The sequence below is a fragment of the Mesocricetus auratus genome, unplaced genomic scaffold (genome assembly GCF_017639785.1).
Source record: "Mesocricetus auratus isolate SY011 unplaced genomic scaffold, BCM_Maur_2.0 Super-Scaffold_100676, whole genome shotgun sequence".
In the NCBI taxonomy this organism is placed as follows: Eukaryota; Metazoa; Chordata; class Mammalia; order Rodentia; family Cricetidae; genus Mesocricetus; species Mesocricetus auratus.
In genome coordinates, this window is record NW_024429266.1 from 18,335,321 (window position 1) to 18,355,397 (window position 20,077).

Below are 20,077 nucleotides of genomic sequence, written 5' to 3' on the forward strand. Positions count from 1 at the left end.
GTGCTCTGCCACTGAGCTGCCCCCATTCCCTAGCTGTTGGTTGCCTTTGTGAGTGGTGGACCTTTCCATGATATTTTCTAACTAAATTCTGTGTAAATAGATGAATGTTCTTGATGTCTGTTGTTAGATTTGGTCTTAGTGAGTCTATGGCACACTTAATGGTTACTTCCTGCTTCCTGGCTATGTATTCCTCTGGATAACAAAAAGAAATTACTCTGTCCCTTAAAATTACACACCTTTTAGTTTTTTCTCTATTACCAAAACAGTGACAAACAGTATCAGAAAGGCAGATATACCCATCTTGTTCCACACCCTTCCCAGGATCCTTATATTTGCTTTTCCTAGTGCAAGGCCTAGGGCCTAATACATACTAGGTGAGTGCTCTGCCATTGACTACATCACAGCCCTAGGGATAGATAGTATTGTTAGTGCTTTTGTGTTATTCCCAGGCTGACTTTACCTTCAGGCATTCCATCATTTAAGGACATAGTCATAGTATTCGAACATTTTCTTCAAAACTGATGTTTACTTAACTTTTTAGTTTCAGTAATTTTCTCACATATGTACATTATTCATACACATGTATTATAACATGCAAAACTTCATAAGATCAACTAAACTTCCAAGAATAATCCCTGCGCCTTAAAGCTCTTCCTAATATTTGCTCACATTGTGGTATATTTATTATTATTCATAAATGAGTTGGACCACAGTTTTCTTGGAAAGTTTTGGTTCATTGGTTTAGAGCCGCATGTTTATATACATTGTTCATTTCTTGGTGGTGTAGATTGGGGGAGAGAACTATGCTTGTGTGTAGGTGCATCCTTGAACTCTCTATGTAGCAAAGGAAGACCTTGAACTCCTTATTCTCCAGTTTCTACCTCCCAAGGACTGGGATATGGCCCACCACATGGGGTTGTCTCACTGTTGATAGTGGAGCCCAGATCCTCAAGTATGTTAGACAAGCACTTTCCTAAGTTAGACAAGCTCTCTCCTTCCCGTGCTTTGTTGGCAAATCCTCCATATAAAGCCAGAGCTCAGGTGTTATATAGCATTCTCTCTCTTATTCTTGGGGTTCTTCCATCACTTCTTAGTGATGGGACTTAAGGCCCACTCTACAAGATGGAACCCATACCCAACACTGCTTGGGTGACCAAGAACCAGAGACTAGATAACCCAGGGATCTAGCGTATAAGCAAATAGTACAAGTCTTAAAACAACAACAAAAACCTAGCAATGAAATTATTCCCAATGGCATTCTGCTATACTCATAGAGATCAGAGCCTTGTTCATCATTAGAGGAAGTTCCTGCTGCCCCAGATGGGAACAAATACAGAGACCCACTCCAGACATTGTGCAGAGAGGAAGGGGGATAGGGAAAGAAAGAGGGAGGCAGAGGGAGAGAGAACTCAATGAGTCGTAATAAGCCACCCTCATCTGTGTACCAAGCACCACTGACTGCTTCACACAGAAGATCTTGGGTGGCATTGAGCAACATAGCTTCCCTCTGAAAGAGAAGGTCTCCAGGGCCATCTTCTCTTCGTCTCCTCCTAGCCACATACACCAGAAGACTCCCCACGCATTTTCTGGTTTGGGTTTTTGATACCTCTAATTTGAATCAAAGGTAAAGTTCTCATTTTTGCTCTTTGTTGCTTTGGGGTGATTGTTGAGAGAAGAAAGGGTTCAGGACCCACCTCCACAGAATTTCAAATCATCACAGTTCTTTCTTCTTTTGCTTGCACTGTGTAAGTGAAGACTCATTTAATGAAAAAGAAAATTACTGCCCCCCGGCCCCCTCCCCCGGTATCTGAATACACTGCCTAGCTGGAAGGTGGAAGCAATAAAGGCAAGGGAAATAACTCAGGCAATGTATAATATATGCATTGGACTTTCAGAGCCCGTGACAGTCTCTCCCTAGCCCCAATTCCCCATCTACTAACTACACCTTTTTAAGACTACAATTTGTTATTGTTTAAAATAAACCTTCTGACCTTCAGTTTAATGAGCTTTCCCCTCCTCTTTTAGTATTTTTATTTTTGTCACAAATATCCTGAAAATGTTATATATACTTAACGCATGTTTGCAACAAATTCTAAACACATTCAGCATTCCTGTCTGCTCTCTGTTCTTTGTTTTAAAGCTCATGTAGCAAACATGTGCTTGTCTGGGGATAGTGTTTGTTCAAGGAAATTTCCCAGCCATAGGAATATTCAGTTATACTCCAAAGGCTGCTCAACCCTGTTCAGCACCATAGAACCTCGTATTATTTTTCACCACATTTCTGTTTATTCGTTCCAATCCTAGAATGTAGACTCTATGAGGATAAGACACTTGCTATGTGTCTGTTACTCCCAAGGAAGACAGCAGTTTCTGGTGCATATTAACAACCCAGAATTTATTGAATTACACAAAGAGAATAAGGCAAAATTTTTAGCATGTCTGAATTTGTTTCTTAAAATTTCCCAGACATCTTATTATTAATCTTTTATAAACACAAAAATGACTTGTTATTGTTTACAGTCTGGAATTGATTTACTGCAGGAATTCCTGTGCCCTCTGTAACCTCTGCTTTCCTTGCTGGCACGTGCCCTTGGACAGACTCTCCTGTGAGGTTTTGGATCTTAACCTCTTGGTTTTCAAATTCTGAATACATTTATCTCTTCTGTTGACAGTCTTGATTTGCTGTTTTCAAGATACCTCTTAACTATTTTATTCCTTGCTGTTAGGATAGCTGTTGTAGGCGATGTGTTTTTAAGGCCAAATTTATTGGTATTTATTTGGTCTGGCACTTGTATTCTCAAAGAAAGACAATGCCATTCTTTGATTCTAGAAAACTCTCAACCATTGTTTCTTGAAGTAATTATCTGGCTTTCCTGAACCTTTCTTCATTTTTTTCTTATGGGGTCCTTCTTGAGTCTCTGTGTCTCCCATGTGTCTTCTGATGTCTCTTGGGACATTACCAGAATTTTCCTTTTGTGAGTCATAATGCCAGTGAATTCCTCAGCACCACTGTTCTGCTCACTAGTTGTCACTTCACTCGTGTCCTTCTAGAATTCATTCAGCTCATGCAATTTGTTTCTTTTATATCCCAGTGGTTAGCTACTTCAAATTTCTTCATGGACAATGGATACAACTGTTGCTCTATTTCTTCAGCAGATCTAGTATTCCTCATTGATACTTGCCTTACATGCTTAGGGGGTGTGGCTTGTCTGAGAGGATTTGAAGATAGTGTTTCATCTCCCCCCATTTTTTTGGTGTAGTTATTGATATCATGTTCAGTCATTCTGATGCATATACAGCCTTTCATGGTATCATTGAGTTACTTTGAGGTAGTGACACCGAAAATATTGTGCTGTAAATGCTGCCCAGTGTGGTCTGCTTTCTCCTGTCATCAAACATGTGAGGTCAGCAATATCCTAGGGCATCCAGGGTAGCTATGTGCAGAAAAGATGACATATTTTGATGTATGTGACTATGTTTGAACAAGAATAGGTTTGATGTGTAGGCAATAACTGGTGTAAGGCAAGTTTTCATGAAAGCAATTGATAGACATTGTGATGTTAATACTTATCAGGTTCTAAGATCACTAGGAGACAAACCTTTGAGCATGTCTATGAGGGTTATTTTAGACCTGGCAAACTGGATGGCGTTAAGAGAAGCTTTTCCTTTTTAGCTGCTTTGGTTTATCCCCCGCCAGTCGCCTGGGCTCTGCCGCACCAGCCTGGTTCTAGATCCGCATGAGTCCCAAATAAACACACAGGAGGCTATATTAATTATGAAGCTGTTGGCCTTGTTTGTCTCTTACTGGCTAGCTCTGCCTTAAGTAATTACCCCATAATTGTTAACCTAAGTATGTTTCTTACCGGAGAATAGTTCCCGGTGTCCTACCCCCATGGCGTCACATGTTGACTCTCTTGTGTTTTCCCTTCCCAGAATCCTCCTCGACTCCTAGTCCCTCCTATCTAGGTTTTCTATTGGCCAGACAGTACTTTATTGACAAATGCACAGGCAAATAACAGGACTTCCCCAACAGGATGGGAATAGCCACCCTCAATATGGGCATCACCATTCCATTGGCTGATGTTCTAGATTGTCTAAAAAGGAGAAAATGAGCTGAAAACAAGCCATCTTTTTCCTTTTTTATTCGCGATTGTAGAAGCCATATGACCAGTTGCCTTATTATGCTCTTCTACCAATAACTGTATTCCCTTGAAATGTGAGTCAAAGCAAACACTTTCGTAAGTTGCTTTTCTTGAGTATTTGTTTCAAGGCAAAAAGGAAAATAATTAACTAACATTGATATCAAGGTCATTTTCATCAGTTTTTGAACTAAGAACCCTAGAAAACAGGGAGGAAAGTGGGTACATCTTCAAACCAAGAACAATTAATAGGGTTGGCAGTTGAGTCAATCAGAGACTCAAGGGAGAGTGAGATATAAAGGAAGCTCCCTGTTTCTGAGGATGGAGATTCTGTTTCCTGAGATGGGTAACACAGAAGAATGAGGAATTTGGAGTGACAAGATGACTGGTCTTGCATAGAATACATTTTACAGTATAGTATCCAATTGAAAATGGATACTAGAAAACAAGGCGGTTTGTTGGAGCTTAGAAAACAATTGCGTGAAAAGAGTCAATAATTTATCAGGATTTCTTACTCCATCAAGATAAAACTTGTTTCAGAATCCCAAGATGAGTGATTCTCATGCTCCTTGCATATGAAAATGTTTAGACTAACTTATTTCCCACCTATACTCCCTGCAAAGGTTGATCGTGATGTCTATATTTTCTAAGTATACATATAGGATATTCACATAAGCGACACAGATATTTTATTATTCATTTTATTTTCATATAAATTAACATTCTAAAAAATTGAAATAGAAACACTAAAATACAATATTGCACATAGCGATCTTTGTTAAATGCCCTATTACTTCATTGAAGAGTGGTAATATACACATTGGAAGGACTGAGGGACAGAAGAACTACAAAACAACAACAGAAGAAAATAAAACACTACTGCTCCTTTGCACTTCAAATACAAAGTAAAAGGAAAGAAGTCATACTTTCTATAAATACAATATAGCTATGATTTAGAACATGATTTATCTGTTTAAGTTGCTGTCCATAACTGGTTTGCCATAACAATAATTTTCCCCTTCTTTACAACCATAACTTTCAACCAATATTATTAGCAGCAATTTAAAAGAACAACTATTACTGTTATATAAAACCCCCTTAATGCATAATGAGTTGACTTCAAAATATCCTCAGAAAGAATGGGAAACTTACTGATTTCCCCTGACAGTAGAGTGAGTAAAATCCTTCCCCAGAACCCTTTAGAAGCAGGATGAAAGCATCCTTACATCACAGCTGTAAATCACCTGCCGTAACACATGGTCACAACCCAGCCATGTCGAAATACTCAGGCAGGTACATTACTTAAAGTCCAGATAGATCTGATCCATCTATTTTTTATGATAAACATCAAAAATAAATTTCAATTTCATGAGCTTCACTTATTCAAATTTCTTGAAAATATTAAGTGACTCGTGTGTGTGTGTGTGTGTGTGTGTGTGTGTGTTAAGTATCATAGTAATATACAAAGGAATGTCTTTTGATTTCATTTACCTCCGTTGCAGAGCAGGCTTTCATATGGTCTCAAGGAACATAATACAGAGAGCAACTTAAGAATGGGAAAGCATCAGTTACGACATATAGATACTACTTACTTTTCAAAATAGAAAATGTGTAAGTAGAAGTGAAGTAGATACAAAGAATTCACCAGGAATAACATTTATCCACAAGTCTAGTCACACTGATGTGGAGTTCTGGTTGTCAGTAGAAAGGAAGATGTTTTTGTTGTGACAAGGAGAGAATCTCACAAAAGGAAGCCATAGGATAAGATTTAGCATTTTCAGAGTTAGTGTGATAGTGCTTTTTAGACGTGCCGCTTCGGTTTCTTGGGATAACACCAGAACGTTTACAAAAAGAAAAGGGATCCAATTCACCACAGGTCTACTTTTGTAATTTTAAAAGAACATACAGGAAAACTCAACATCAACAAACTTTCTAGAAAACATGGAAGATTATGCAAGAGGTTCAGAAGAAAAATGATCAGAATGGTGTAGCTTCCTTCCCTCCTCAGGTCAGGTGGATGCTATGGAAGTTGTTTTGTTCTGCTGTTCACAGCTCAGGTTTTCATGCTTATCTTTGCTTTCTGAAAACAAATATACCAGGTGGGGTTAAAATTAAAAAGGAAGGAGTGTAGAGCAGACCAAATAAGATCTTTATTTCTATTAAATTCTTTGAATGGAAGATGAAAGATCAATTCAGTAAAGAAACTTTACACACATTGCATCTGTTCCATCTTAAAATAGTTTTCATCAAAACAAATTACCAAATGCTTTTGAGAAAATGAGCCTTTAAAGTTTAACTTTTGATGCATGTGAATTGGGGTTGGTACAACCCTGTCATTCCAGAGCCTACATGCAAAGGCATGAAAACGGAAACAGAACCAGTGGATTGATTTCACGGTTGGCAAGTTTTAATTCTCTTCCATCTAACAGCATGATCGGGGTTAGCTAACAACTATTCCTCTGATTCAATATAGATTTATTAAGCTTTGATCAGAAAACACCACAGATGAATATATCATAATACTAATTTTGATGATACAGAAAAACTGACAGGAAAATTGATTTTATCTGAAGATAGAACTACTTTTAAAACAGGACTATTTAATCCTAGGCAGTTTGAGTTATCCTAATTGTCCATTTCACTTAGACTATTTTATACTAATCTAATTCAAAATGTTTCACTTTGGGCTGGAGAGATAGCTCAACAGTAAAGACCTTCACTGCTTTGGTAGAGGCCCTGAGTTCAGTACCTAGAACCTATGTCAAGTGATTCACAGCCCTTTGAAACTCTAGCTCCAGAGGCTACAACCCTTTCTCACTGCCTCAAGTACCTGCATCCACATCCACATACCCATAAATACTGCAAATAATTAAAAATTAATCTTAAAATTATTTTATGTGATGTCCTAAATTTTCATTTAAACTAGTATTATTTCTTACTATGGCAACAGGGGATGCATGACACCTTCAAAGCATTCAACAAAACGTCTACAGTAGCAGAAAGGAGAATTTGCCATTTTAACCAATGTTTCTCTCAGAAGGTATGCAACTTGGTGTTTTATTGTAATGGAGGACTTTGCCAAGGAGGACTCTTACATCAGTTCCTAGGTCATAGATTCCAAACAGTCTACTTGAGAGCATATGTCATTTCCTCATGAGTTTTATACAGCAAATCTCATATTAGTTACTCAGGGTGCATAAATAGTCTGTATCTCATATATTATGAAGAAGTACAGCCATCTCCTGCCCCAAGCAGCAGTGGACACAGGCGCTCACATATGTCCATGCTAATATTTATCTTAATTATCAAATTTCAAATACCCAACTTTAAAACTAACTCAAATACAAAGTCTTGATAAAAAGATAAAGAAGAGAGACTGTTGGAATTAGAAGCTCATTATTTATCCAAACATAAAGTAAAATGACTGAGATATTACTATATAAACCAGTGAATATTGTAAAGACAGGGTTCAACAGCAAAGACATCACAAGCCAAAAACAAGAATAGTCAATACTTACAATCCCAGAATCATGTCTTGGTTTTACTTTATAGAGTGATTTTCCTTTCTTCTGCCTACATACTTCCTCAGCTTCTTTGACTCTGAGTAGGGAAGAAGACAACTAATTTAAACAGGAGCCCACAGTAACCACAGAGACCTACTTTATAATAAGGGGCAACCTTCAGCTCATTAAAGATTTGAATTATTGAGAAACACACGCAGGAATGCCTCCTCACATTTGATTTTAAAAAAGAAACCATTAGAGCTAGAGCAGGTCACTCATGTGAGGCTGAGGATCCTAAGATGGGTTATATTTATAAGTACAAAAGGGATCAATTACTGCATAACTTAGAAGCATTTGTATAATTCAAAATGATCATGCAAGAATTCCCATGCAGATTTAAAATGACTTCAGGTTCATTTTCTCTCTACCAAACTCACCTACATATAAAAGACATTTGGAATGAAACTTCTAAGTGTTCCAACAATAAACTTCATTAAGCACAGACGAAATTATCATTTACTTGAGGCCAAAAAAACACAACCCAACAACCAACAAAACAACTACGCAATGGTCATCCTTTTTCATAGTTTAATGAGATATGGCCTTGTGGGAAACTTAGGTTGCTCTGGAATCTGAAATCTTGCTGCAACCTCCTAACTGCTGGGATTACAAGGATGCACCACCATTCCAAGTAACATTTTTAACATGTTTAAGATTTCTTATTTGTGTATACATTCCAAGGAAAAGTGCACTGTGCCCATGAGAAGCACTACCTAGAAGAAGGAGCTGTTAAAGATGAATTGTGCATTAATTCCCTTGCCGTAGAACACTGCCAGTGTCCTTTCACCTCCTATACAGGGACACCTTGAAATTATAAAAGGACATTACCACCAAAGCATTACATTATGATTAAAGTCTTTCCAAGGCTAAGGACTCTTTTGCTAAATCATTTCTTTATAAATTACAATATGTTATAAAAAGTCACAACTGCTTTTTATTAAAGAAATCACAATAACCCTGGAAGGTAGAGCTCCATTAATAAAAAAGGGATACAACAAAAAAAGAACATGATCTATCAGATTCATTTATTTCTTACTCTTGTGATTTGTTTTCTTAAGAATAAAATTAATTAAACCATGAAGTGTATCAAGAGAAACTGAACAGACCGTGGCTTGATTTTAAGAAAATATACTTTATGTTGCTTACATTTCTTAAAAGAAGCAAATCTTGCAGTGTTAGATGAAGTTTTTCCACCATCTGTGCATTCATCTTTAGGTGACTGAATGTTTAAGAAATCTGTGTGCATAGTTACTAAGTTTTTATGAACTGTTGTGTCCTCCTGTTAATGCATATTGCCCTATGACTCCAGTATATCTCACCTGTACTGACCAAACCTAAATAAAAAATTTTATCATGAAAAAAAAAGAAGCAAATCTTGAATATGTTTCTTGTGCCCTGTGGTCAACAATCCAGCAACAGAATTTATCCCCTGTGTAATTGATTCAACTTTACTTAAATGATAGAATGACCCACTGATCCAGGCAGGCGTCTCAAGCCTTATGTGCAAGTAATTCCTGTTAGATACAAAATGCTGCTGGTTGGGTAGACAGTAATTCCAGAAACTGGTGACAGTTTAGATACTGCATTGTTACCACGTTTATTACTTCCCCACCAAGTCATAAATTCTCTTTAATCCCTCCCTAAACATCTGAAGACAAAAACGTTTTCTCTATAACAAACCAAGGATTTCAGAGTCACCATCTTCCTCTGAAATAGCTGCCAGTAAATTTAAGCTTGAAGTATTTGGATAGGGAATTAAGGGAACCTTTATACCCCTTCTATTTTCTTTTGTTTTTAGCACTTAGTCAAAATCCAGTAGATCCCCTTTTAAATTTGCTTGGAGTTCCTTAAAACATTTCATAACACACACAAAAAATGTACTTCACAACTATTTTGTTCCCCAAAGCATCGTGGTGTTCGCTCTGCTCTACTTGCAGCGGTCTCAGAACATATCTTGGTTAGGATCACAGGAAGCTGATTTTAATACAAACATATTTAATTTTACATGAAAGAAAGTCCAGTCATTCCTTATGGTAGAGCCCATGACGACTGGAGTGAGTGTGCGTCAAGGTGACGTCACGGGATCTTTTAGAGCTCATTTGTTCATTTGACAAACATTTATGCAGCAGCCACTCCAGGTCAGGTCCTGGTGCATCTTGGCTTTACAAGGACAATTCAAATCAACATCTATAGGCCCGAGGCATATGAGAGCAGAAGCAAGTAATGACAGGGTGTGCTATGGGCATGGGCGGCCCCCTGACTTTGTGTAAGGTCCCAGAGGAGACTTCTGCAATTGGTATTCAGGGTTTATACAAACCATTCATGAGTATCTTGAAGGTTGAGTCTTATTTTAAAACAACCAAAAAAGGTCCATTGTTCATATTTTTGGAAAGAGAAATTGTTATCAAGGGTGAAAGAAAATAAATACAATACATAAGGTCACACATACAACAGTGGAGGGAGAGTTCACAATACTGTGCTACACTTCAGAAAAATGAGTAGCTTGTTCACCTGTCTTGGGGTCCCTATGAGACAAATGTCCCAAATGCTTTCTGACCTGTGACTGAGTGCCTGTGCATCTGTCGTCTTATCTTAGGCTCCTCAAGAGATGGGTACATTAATGTGTTAGGGAGCTGGAGAATGGAGCACCTGGATAAGTAGACTGCTGTCCTGCTTCTCACTTGTTCCATGGAGGATTTGCTTTAATGCAAGTCTCCAGGGCCACTTTTATTTTTGGACCCAGTCCCTGTGGTCCAAGGACAGCATATGGGACAATATGACAGGCAGCCTTGAGCAGTCCTTTGAGAAACATTGCTCTCTAAGTAGGGTTGGAAAACTGTCTTCTGAGCTCTCTCCTTCAACAGAGCACCACTAAACATGTTCACTCCATTCCCAGTGATTGCTGCCACAGCCGAGCAACTGCTGCTCCTTCTAAATACATCTGCATTTCAAGACAAATCCTGTAGAAATACTTTCTCTTCACACTTGAAATTGGAAAAAAGAATGTGTCCCTGGAGTTCAGATTTACTGGCAGAATTGAAGAGAGAGAGAGAGAGAGAGAGGAGGAAGAGGAGGAGGACGAAGATGGGGAGGGAGGGAGGGAGGATCTAAGGAAAGATGACTTGGGGATGTGCCTGAGTTGGCAGTGTGTTGGTCTACCACACACCAAGCCCGGGGTCTGATCCTCACCCAGCACATTGGTACATACCTATAATCTCGGCACATGAAAGTAAAGAGAAGGATCAAAAGTCCAAGGTCATTCTAAACTGCACCTTTAGTCAACCTGTGATACATGATGGCAAGTTAAAACCAAAAGAAATGCAAGAAGGGAGAGAAAAGAAAAGAGAGAAAGCAAAGCAAAGAAAGTGAGACAGAAATGGAGACAGGGAAGGAAAAGTTGGTGAGGAGCGGCTCAAGCCAGCCCTCTCTATCAGCATCTTCCCAGGTGAGCTATCAGGGTAGATTTTGTTGCCTGTCATTTCAGGTCTAGTGTGTAAATGCTGGGGGCCTTTTATCTCCTCCCTCTTCCTGGCTTTCTCCCCTCACTCAATGAAGTCAAGCATTTACAAGGCGACTAGGGAAAAAAGATGCTTAGAAGAAACAATGTGTCAAGCAATGAATTGAAAACACCAACTTCAACATTGTACTAATTGGGAAGGGCTAAGGAAATAAAAGGAGACTTGGTTTACAAAAGGCAGTCACCAAGAACAGAGAAGGTACTCTGACGGGAAACACTGGCTAGGGGGAAGGCAGTGGTCCGCTGCTTTCAAACATTGTCTACAATGGAGTTTAACCTTTAGGTACCTCTTTATGGAAGTGGTAGGGTCTGTGAATATTGTGGAGAGGCACACAAGGCTCCATGCCTGATTAATGAAGATCTACTCTTTTAAACATGGTTACATTAAAAAAAATGGGGGTGTGAATTACCACTACATTGGTTAATTGCGATTTCACTCTCTTAATGAACTGAAAAGGGAGTTAAAGACGTTAGGATGGCATCTATGACTGACAGGCTAATTTTAACCATCATGACACTCCAACATCAATGTAGACAGTAGAAAGAAAATGTATGCAGATATAATCAGAATAATAAAAAGAAAGCCCTCATTCATCATTTTTAGCGATTTCAAAAAAACAACAACAACAACAGAAGAAGCAGAGACCAGAAAACAGGAAATAGGGTGTTATCTTTTAAGAGGAAGAGGGGATATTAGATGGTAGATAATGGCTGTAAAATTTAATGTTAATATTTCTCTGTAATCCTTGTCTATGAAGCCTTAGAAACAAAGGAAACTATGTATCTCTGCATAAATGTCCAAAACCCATACTAATTCCTCAAAAATAGGAACAGGAGTTATCACAGAAGGACTGGTGTTCTCTATCTTTTAGGAGAATAGTTGATTACAGCTAGTGACCAAAATACATACAAAATTATGTTGGCAAAGAGGAAGTGACCAATATGAGTAAAAACAGTTTTGTTGGTATTGGTGGCACATGCCTTTAATCCCAGCACTCTGGAGGCAGAGGCTGGCAGATCTCTGTGAGTTTGAGGACAGCCTGGTCTACAGAGCGAGTTCCAGGACAGGCTCCAAAACAATATGGAGAAACTCTGTCTCAAAAAAGCCCCCCTTAAAAAAAACAAAAATATATGTATATTTTTGCTTAAAGCAGAAGAGATAGGGAGGGGTAAAGGAGAGAGAGAGGGAAAACAGAGAGACACAGAGAGAAACTGAGAGAGACAGAGAGAGATAGAGTGAAATATACCCATTGGCATCCTATATTCAGCACTAGACACATCACCTTTTGCAATATACCATGATACATATAGCCACCCTCCAGGGGCCTCCTAAGGTATACAAGGTACTCAGACTTTCTATACTGTGCCTAACTGTGTTCATACTGGATATTTTCTGTTTCTTCCTAGGATGGCAACTCTAATCTCTCCTTACTACAGACAGAAAGCCTGCCTTGGGTCTTACCACTTCTACCTTCTTTAGCAGAGACAGCTAGATAACTAAGCTGGCTCAAATGGCAACCACAATGATACCATCATGAATCTGAGTTTAGCACCAAGTAAAAGAATGGTATTCCTGAATCTACAGGAAACCTTCCTAGCTGCTCCTCATCCCCTACTCCCACAAATGAGGCATATACCTACATCTGAGAGGGCAAGGGGAGCCAGAAGTCTGACTTGTAAGTGACATCAGAACCCTGTTTTTAGGAGGAAAAACTTCTCAGGCATTGCAAACATAGCTGGTGTTGTGTCATGCAAACTGCTTGTTCATGGTAAACCCTAAACATGAGTTCATTAAGGTAAAGATAGGAGGAGATACTATTATACTTTGTGTTTGCATGCATGTGCTTGTGTGGCTGTGTGCATGCATGAGTGCGGATGATCATGCTTTGTGTTTTCATGTACGCATGCATCTGAAGGCCAGAGGTTGACCTCATGTAGCCACCTTACCTTTGAGACAGTTCTTCACTAAAAGTGAAGCTCACTGTTCAGCCAGGGCTGGCCAATGGGCTTCAGATATCTACCTGTGTCTAAGTCTCCCCACCTTCCACTATTAATTTATAGTGACAGCTTGCAGCAGCATAGAGACCAATAGACAGGAGAAACAACAGTGGTTTTGGAAATGAATAGATTATCCTCGCTGCAAATCCAATGGTTTTCTAGGTCCCATAAAAACCTATTACTATTACTGTAACCAAAAACCCATACATAAACAAGCCTGTCCTCGACCATCAAAAAAAAAGTCCTGAAGAACATTATACAAAGATCATTAATTACAAAGCTGTAGCTGGAATTTACCTAAAAACTCCCACACGAAGTTTATTGTCTCAAAAATAAGATTGTGAATATTATCTGAAATGGAGTTACAGACTTCCTACACATATAGATGGAATTTGCCTCTTTCCTTACAGAGCCTGTGTGTGGTTGCTAGTTGCTGCTTCTTTTGGGTTTAGTGTAGTAAGCTTAAAAGTTACTACATAAAGAAGATCTGAAACCAGGAGACTGGGACAATTTTAAGGTTTACAATATCATAAAGAAGACAGATATAAGCAAGAGAATATGGAATTTGTTCTTATAGGGTTTGCTAACATCAGTTTTAAATTTTCATCATTTTTTTATACAAATGAAAATCCTTAGCTGTGTCTGTATGAAAACTGGATTCATTTACATTAAGTGTTTCTAAACAAAGAGAATGGTTTTTCATATCTGTTCTAATAAAGATGCATTTCCCACCCCTGAACCTTCCCTAGCCGCAGGGCCATTTATTGTCAGGCAAATATATACAAAACGTTCAGTGTAGTTAAGTTTAAAAACAGTGTGTGAGACTAACAGGGAGATAGACTCGATACAGACAGAAAAGAGAAGCCAGACATCCCTGCAGCCTGTAGACAGAACAACCTCTAGCCACCTTCTACACCAAAGGCCGCTCTGGCCACAGTCTTATCAAGAAAAGATACAGTGTCATCATTCAATAGGATGGGAAGGGCGGCTGCTTTCCCACTGCTAAACATTAGTAATTTGGTCTACACAAATATCTGTAGCAGACAGTCACATCCCACTGGCTCCAGCTTAGCTTTCTGTGAGTTGCTGCTTTCACTCTGGGAGCTGGGATGTTTGTCAGTGGGAGGGCTTTAGGCTGAGTCTGGGGCAGATATTTCAGAGGCCTGGGATTCCCCATCATGGAGAAACAGACTTAGCAGGAAGCTAACAGCACATGCAAGTGTCATTCCTGCCACTTCAGGATGCACTTTACCAAAATAATAATAATAATAATAACATCAGCTCTGCCAACAAATTAATTTATTTTTCAACCTACAAAGTGGTGAAAGTGAGAGGCAGAGATTTTGGACTATGGTTGGTTGGTGGAATGGCTTAAGACTTCTGGGGCATTGGCCGGGTAGAGACTGAAAAGGTATCACATGTCGTGTGGAATTAGAGGTGATTTAAGGAAGTTTATTCTGTTGTATCTCCCTTGTAGCCTAAATGATCTCACACTCGCCCATACAAAACCACAAAGATCTGAGAAATAATAAAGATAACAACCCCCAAGGGCGGCAGCTTTCTGCAGCATCCATTCCTGAGTTGCGTGCTGAGAAATTTTAGCTCCCAGAGGAAACTGCATTGGCCCCTCCAGTGATTACAGAAAACAGTAAGAATGAGATCAAGCCGATTCTCAAGGAAGAAAGCCAAGCTTCCAATGGTCTCTTGTACTGCTAGAAGTCAGAGTCTAGGTAGCAGGGATGTGGCACATTAAGGGACAGGGAGTGCAGAAGGGCACTATGTTTCAGGTCCCCCGGGGCCTGACCCAGCACAAGGGAGCTGGATCCACACAGAAGCCACACATCGCACTCTGTATAGCTGAACCCAAAGAAAGTCTCCATTTCTATCAACAGTGGATACACCCTTCTGAAGAAATCTCATAACTCCAATCCTAATTTGTGACAGTTGGGATAGGTGGCTCTATGCAACTCTTCATAAAACTATACATGGATTTTCCTAAACACGGAGAATATTAATAGACAGGAGTATTGCCAGTGTTTCCTGAGAGTATTTCTGTGGGGCATACACAGGTGATAAGTGATAAGAGGAGATTTATTTACTTTGCTTCTAATTGTGTGTATATACGAATAAATGTGCACGCATGTGGTGTGTGTGTGTGTGTGTGTGTGTGTGTGTGTATGTGTATGTGTATGTGTGCTGAATTCATGTGTCCTCCTCTATTCCTCTCTGCTTTATTTTGGGAGATGGGTCTCTCACTGAACTTGGAGCTCACCACTTCAACTAGATTGACCCCAATTTGCTTGATTCACCCAGCCCTCCATCCCCAATTTGCCTGTCTCTGATACTCTCAGTGTTAGGGTTACAGACACACATTATCAAGTTCAGAGTTACAGACACACATTATTAAATTCAGCGTTTAACATGGGTGCTGGAGAACTGAACTCAGGTTCTCAGGTTTATCTGCAAATGTATTTACAGAAGTAGGATGCCATTTCATGTAATTTCGTGCAGGTTCTCCCTCAAAGCTAGGACTAAGGCTATTTATCTCTTTTCCACTTGCTGAATATTAAGTTGCTTGAGGTTAATAATTGCAGGTAGTCATTTTTAAGTTTCCAGAGCACATTTGAGCCCTCATATGAATCATTTTCCCCTAAACACTTGAAAACAGATCATTTGATGAGTTACCCATGATAAACAACAGAGGTTCTAAATAGGGTTTTGACTAATGCCCTTTGGTTTTGTATCTCTTCTGGATTTGACTTGAGATATGTTCTTGCTAAGCTGTCTGATTCAAACTTGTGATATTGGCCTTCTAAGTATCAGGACTTAGATGTTGGTTACCACACCTAACTTCATCCTGTTCTGTGATAAGCTTAATGAAGTCTAAAAATTCCAAAATTTGTGTCCACATGTATACTAAGATGTTTAAACTTCTCATCAAATTTACCACCATTCATATTTTAATCTCTGATAGAGGAGACATAATTGTTTTTGATTTCATATAACTTTTAATTCACATGACAGTTGGTTTTCATGGCAGCCCAATTCATGTGCCCTTTCCTTATGTATCTAAGAAAGAAAGCGTGCCATTCTATGCACATTGAAGAAATTTTAGGTTTCTTTAAAATCCAGAAACAATAGTCACTAGTATCAGAAACATATGATAGTAAAAAAACACAATGGTGGCCTCAAATAGTAAGAAAAAAATATATTTGACATTAAAGTTCATCTTATATTACAGGAAAATCTGATGTATCTGACTTTTTTTCATTTTTAAAGATTTACAATATTATTACATTTCCCCTTCCTTTTCTTCCTTCCAAATTCTTCCATATACCTACACATTTGCTCACATTCAAATTCACTGCCTCTTTTTCATTGTTGTCATATACACACATACACTTGTTACACTTATGAACACATTAGTAAGAGAAAAGCTGTCCAGTCCATACAATGTCCCTTGTATGTACATATACTGAACCCTAGGCCAAGGACTACAGGGATCTAAGAGAGTGGAAGAAAAGGTCTTCTCCAGGGAAGAGTACATCAATTGGCTATTCATCTAATATTCTTCATTCAAATTTCCTTTTACTATTTCTACTTGTGATAAGAGTTGTGTGCATGTGCATGTGTGTGTGTGTGCGTGTGCACATGCGTGAGTGTGTGTGATGGGAACTGAACTCAAGGCCTCATGAATGCCATGAATGCTAATCAAAGACAGTTTTGTTCATCTCATAGATTTTTAAGTAGTTCAGAAAAGTTTTGACCACAGCTAGAGAGATAGAAAGTTAAACTCTCCTGGGATTTATGTTGTGCTGCTCATTTTGACACTTGTCTAGCAAGGATGATGTATACAAATAATTTGTATCTTGCTTGCTGAAGGACTTGGTGGGGTTGTGAAGGGCTATTAGACATAGGAATTAGTGAGTTTATCCAATTTCCTCCCTGTAAAACTCAAAAGAGCACAACAGAGCTATTTATATCATAATGGCTCAGAATTGCACAAGAGGAAGAATGGCTTAATTAAGACTAAGATGTGGGAGATACAGGGCTGGGACAGATGAAGGAAGCACGCGCACTATGGGAGAGTTAGTGTCTCAATTTCTCCTTTACTGGAATATTCCTATCTGGCTACAAATATGTCTTTTATCCTACCATCTGAAAATCACAAAACCTCTGAAAACAAAACATTACCATACCTCCCTGCACCCAGCTCATGATTTCACTTTGGCCCTTGAAACTGTTGCCTCTGGTCACGGTCTCCACTTTCTCTCCTTCGATCATCTTTATCTCTAAGCAGTCTCAGAGTCTGCAGATCCTGCAGACCAATTGCTAGTCTTCCTGTCCTTCTAGGTCGCATAGCCATGTCACACAGAGATCTTACTATATCCACTCTTCTCACACCTTGCCTGAACTTGTCCCACTAGATTATACTTCTGATCCCAGCATTCCTTCTCCAAGCTCACTGATCTCTCTTCCTTGATTGCTCTGTTCCAGCCACTCTGGACTTCTTACTAAATATGATTTCCCACAGCTTCTCCATTTGCTATTCCCACTGACTGTGATTTCTCCTCCTCCAGATTTCAACTAGTTTACTCTCTAATTACCTTCAAGCTCCTGCTTACACACCACTTCTCAGACACCATCTGACTACCTCACAAGAACCAACATCCTCTAGCTCTGTCTTTCCTTGACCCAGTAAAGACTTCTCTCTAATTATATTGGAAGCTCCATCAGGGTAGAGAATTGCTGTTTTTGTTTGCAATTCCAATCATATGACAAATGGCCTAAGCAAAATATGTTGGCAGATTCTAAATTGAGAGGGAAGGATGGAGATATGGTGTTCAGGAGAGAGAAGACATCAGCAACACCCTTGTGGGTGTTGACTATATATGAAAATGAAATTTGAATAAAAGCATTTAGGACTTCCCATTCTCCCATGCCTTCCAACCTATATCTTGTACTCCTTAGGAAATGAGCCTATGGTTGCCCTGCTGACTTGAAAATTGTACCTCTTAGAGACTTTCCTCCAGAGCAAGGAGGGTGAAAAGGGTTACCCTTGAAGGTACTGAACAGCAGAGAACAGTGGGATGTCTAATTTGTTTAATAAAGCCTGGACTCAGAAAACAAAGGCATAGTTGACAATACAAAGCTTAGACTGAATAGGAAGCTAAGTGAGTGAGACGCAGCAAGGAAACTCCACAATAATTACACCAATGAGGATGTCATGTCAGAACAGTAGAGAATCTGCAAGGGTCTCCACAGTGAGCCTCATACATCTGGAGTTTCATTAAGGCACTGATATCTCCCCATACTTCTAGACAGAACAGGGGGGCCAGTACCTGCATAGTTCACTCAACCCAATATGAATTCATTCTACAATCCTTTACCCCAAAACTTTGTAGCCAGATAATCCCTTATTTATATTAGGGAAGTCACTAAATAACCAATTAGAGAATGGAAATAGTCTCTAGGAATCAAGTCTTTGGATATGAGAACTTAATTCTTAGCTTTTATAAAATCAGAATGATAAAACAACTGTTTTCCAACAACTGTTCATGAAGAGTGACTATATACTTTATGGAAGTCAGCTTATTTCCATACTGTGATGACCCATCAGCTTTCCGATGGTTATATACCTGCTTCTTCTCAGCTAAGATACTGTGTATAGTACTTGGTTCTCATCTCACTTATCTGCATGTGGAGCAGTCTTCTGGATTACACTCGGTAGGCAGAATGGACCAGGGGAACTTTATATTTACTGTTGAGAAGTAAAGTTGGAAACTACCAAGTGGGCAGCAGTCAAGGCTTTATGTGTGGTGATGCTGCCTCCTCAGATGGGTTTGCATTCTTCTTAAATGGTTGTGTGATTGCCAGTATCCATCCATCCATCCATCCATCCATCCATCCATCCATCCATCCATCCATCCATCTATCCATCCATTCATCTTTGTAAAACCAACAATTCCTTCTTCACCATTATATCTAACTCACCATCAATGTTATTTAGTCTCTAGCTCCCATCTTACTTTCTGCTTCAAATAGACCCATCTTGACTTCTATGCCAAACTTCAAATTCTGTGTTTCTAGTTCATATTCTGGCTTAAGTTTTAAATGAGAGGATTACAGTGTGCAAAAATAGCCAGGGGTTCAATCTTTCTTCTTTAAAGGCCTACGATTTAGTTCTGCACTAAATGGGAATCTGTAACATGATAGACTGAAACCCATATTAACAATCATAACTACCTGGAGTAAAATCGGCTGCTAAAAAATGAAAAGAAAAAACCTGCATAACTGCTATGGAGTCACACAAAAGAATGTTCACTCAATTCATTCTGTAGAACTGGGTACCATGGAAACATACCTCTGCCTTAGTTGTACCATTATGTATAGGTATTGCTAATTATAAAAAGACAATATGGATTTCCTGCCAGAGAAGGGATTTCTAGCTTCTTTGTGTTCCTACCTTCTATTTTAAGTACTACTGTCTATCATAATTTATTGCATTTCATTAATCTCATTCTAACATCTATGCTTCACTCCCACTCTTCTGCTTTTCCAAATTCTATTTCACTCTGTCCATTTCTTCACTGTCCTATTCAAGGCTTGAAATACACTATGTTCATACACAATCATAGCCAGAATATTTGGGCTTTTTTATTTTTATTTTTTGAGTCAGGGTCCCACCATGTAGCCTTGACTGGCCCGAGACTCACTATGTATTCCACACTAGCATCATATACAGAAATCAGCCTCTGCTTTCCTGGTGCTAGGATTAAAGGCTAACACCATCAAGCGTACCCCAGTAGCAGTAACTTCTTTCTTTCTTTCCTTCTTTCTTTCTTTCTTTCTTTCTTTCT

At 39.0% G+C, this 20,077-nt stretch overlaps 1 protein-coding gene across 1 annotated transcript in view; it reads right to left on the reverse strand.

Annotated features, from left to right (window-relative positions):
- Positions 1-4,826: 4,826 nt before the first annotated feature.
- Fmn2 (formin 2) overlaps positions 4,827-20,077 on the reverse strand; it is a 297,720-nt gene continuing 282,469 nt past the window's right edge. Inside the window, exons 17-18 of the mRNA XM_021231917.2 lie at positions 7,658-7,739; positions 4,827-6,219 (exon numbers count right to left, since the gene is read on the reverse strand). Of these exons, the coding sequence (XP_021087576.2) occupies positions 6,193-6,219; positions 7,658-7,739 (109 nt within the window). The 3' untranslated portion in view covers positions 4,827-6,192. The remainder of the gene's footprint in view (positions 6,220-7,657; positions 7,740-20,077) is intronic.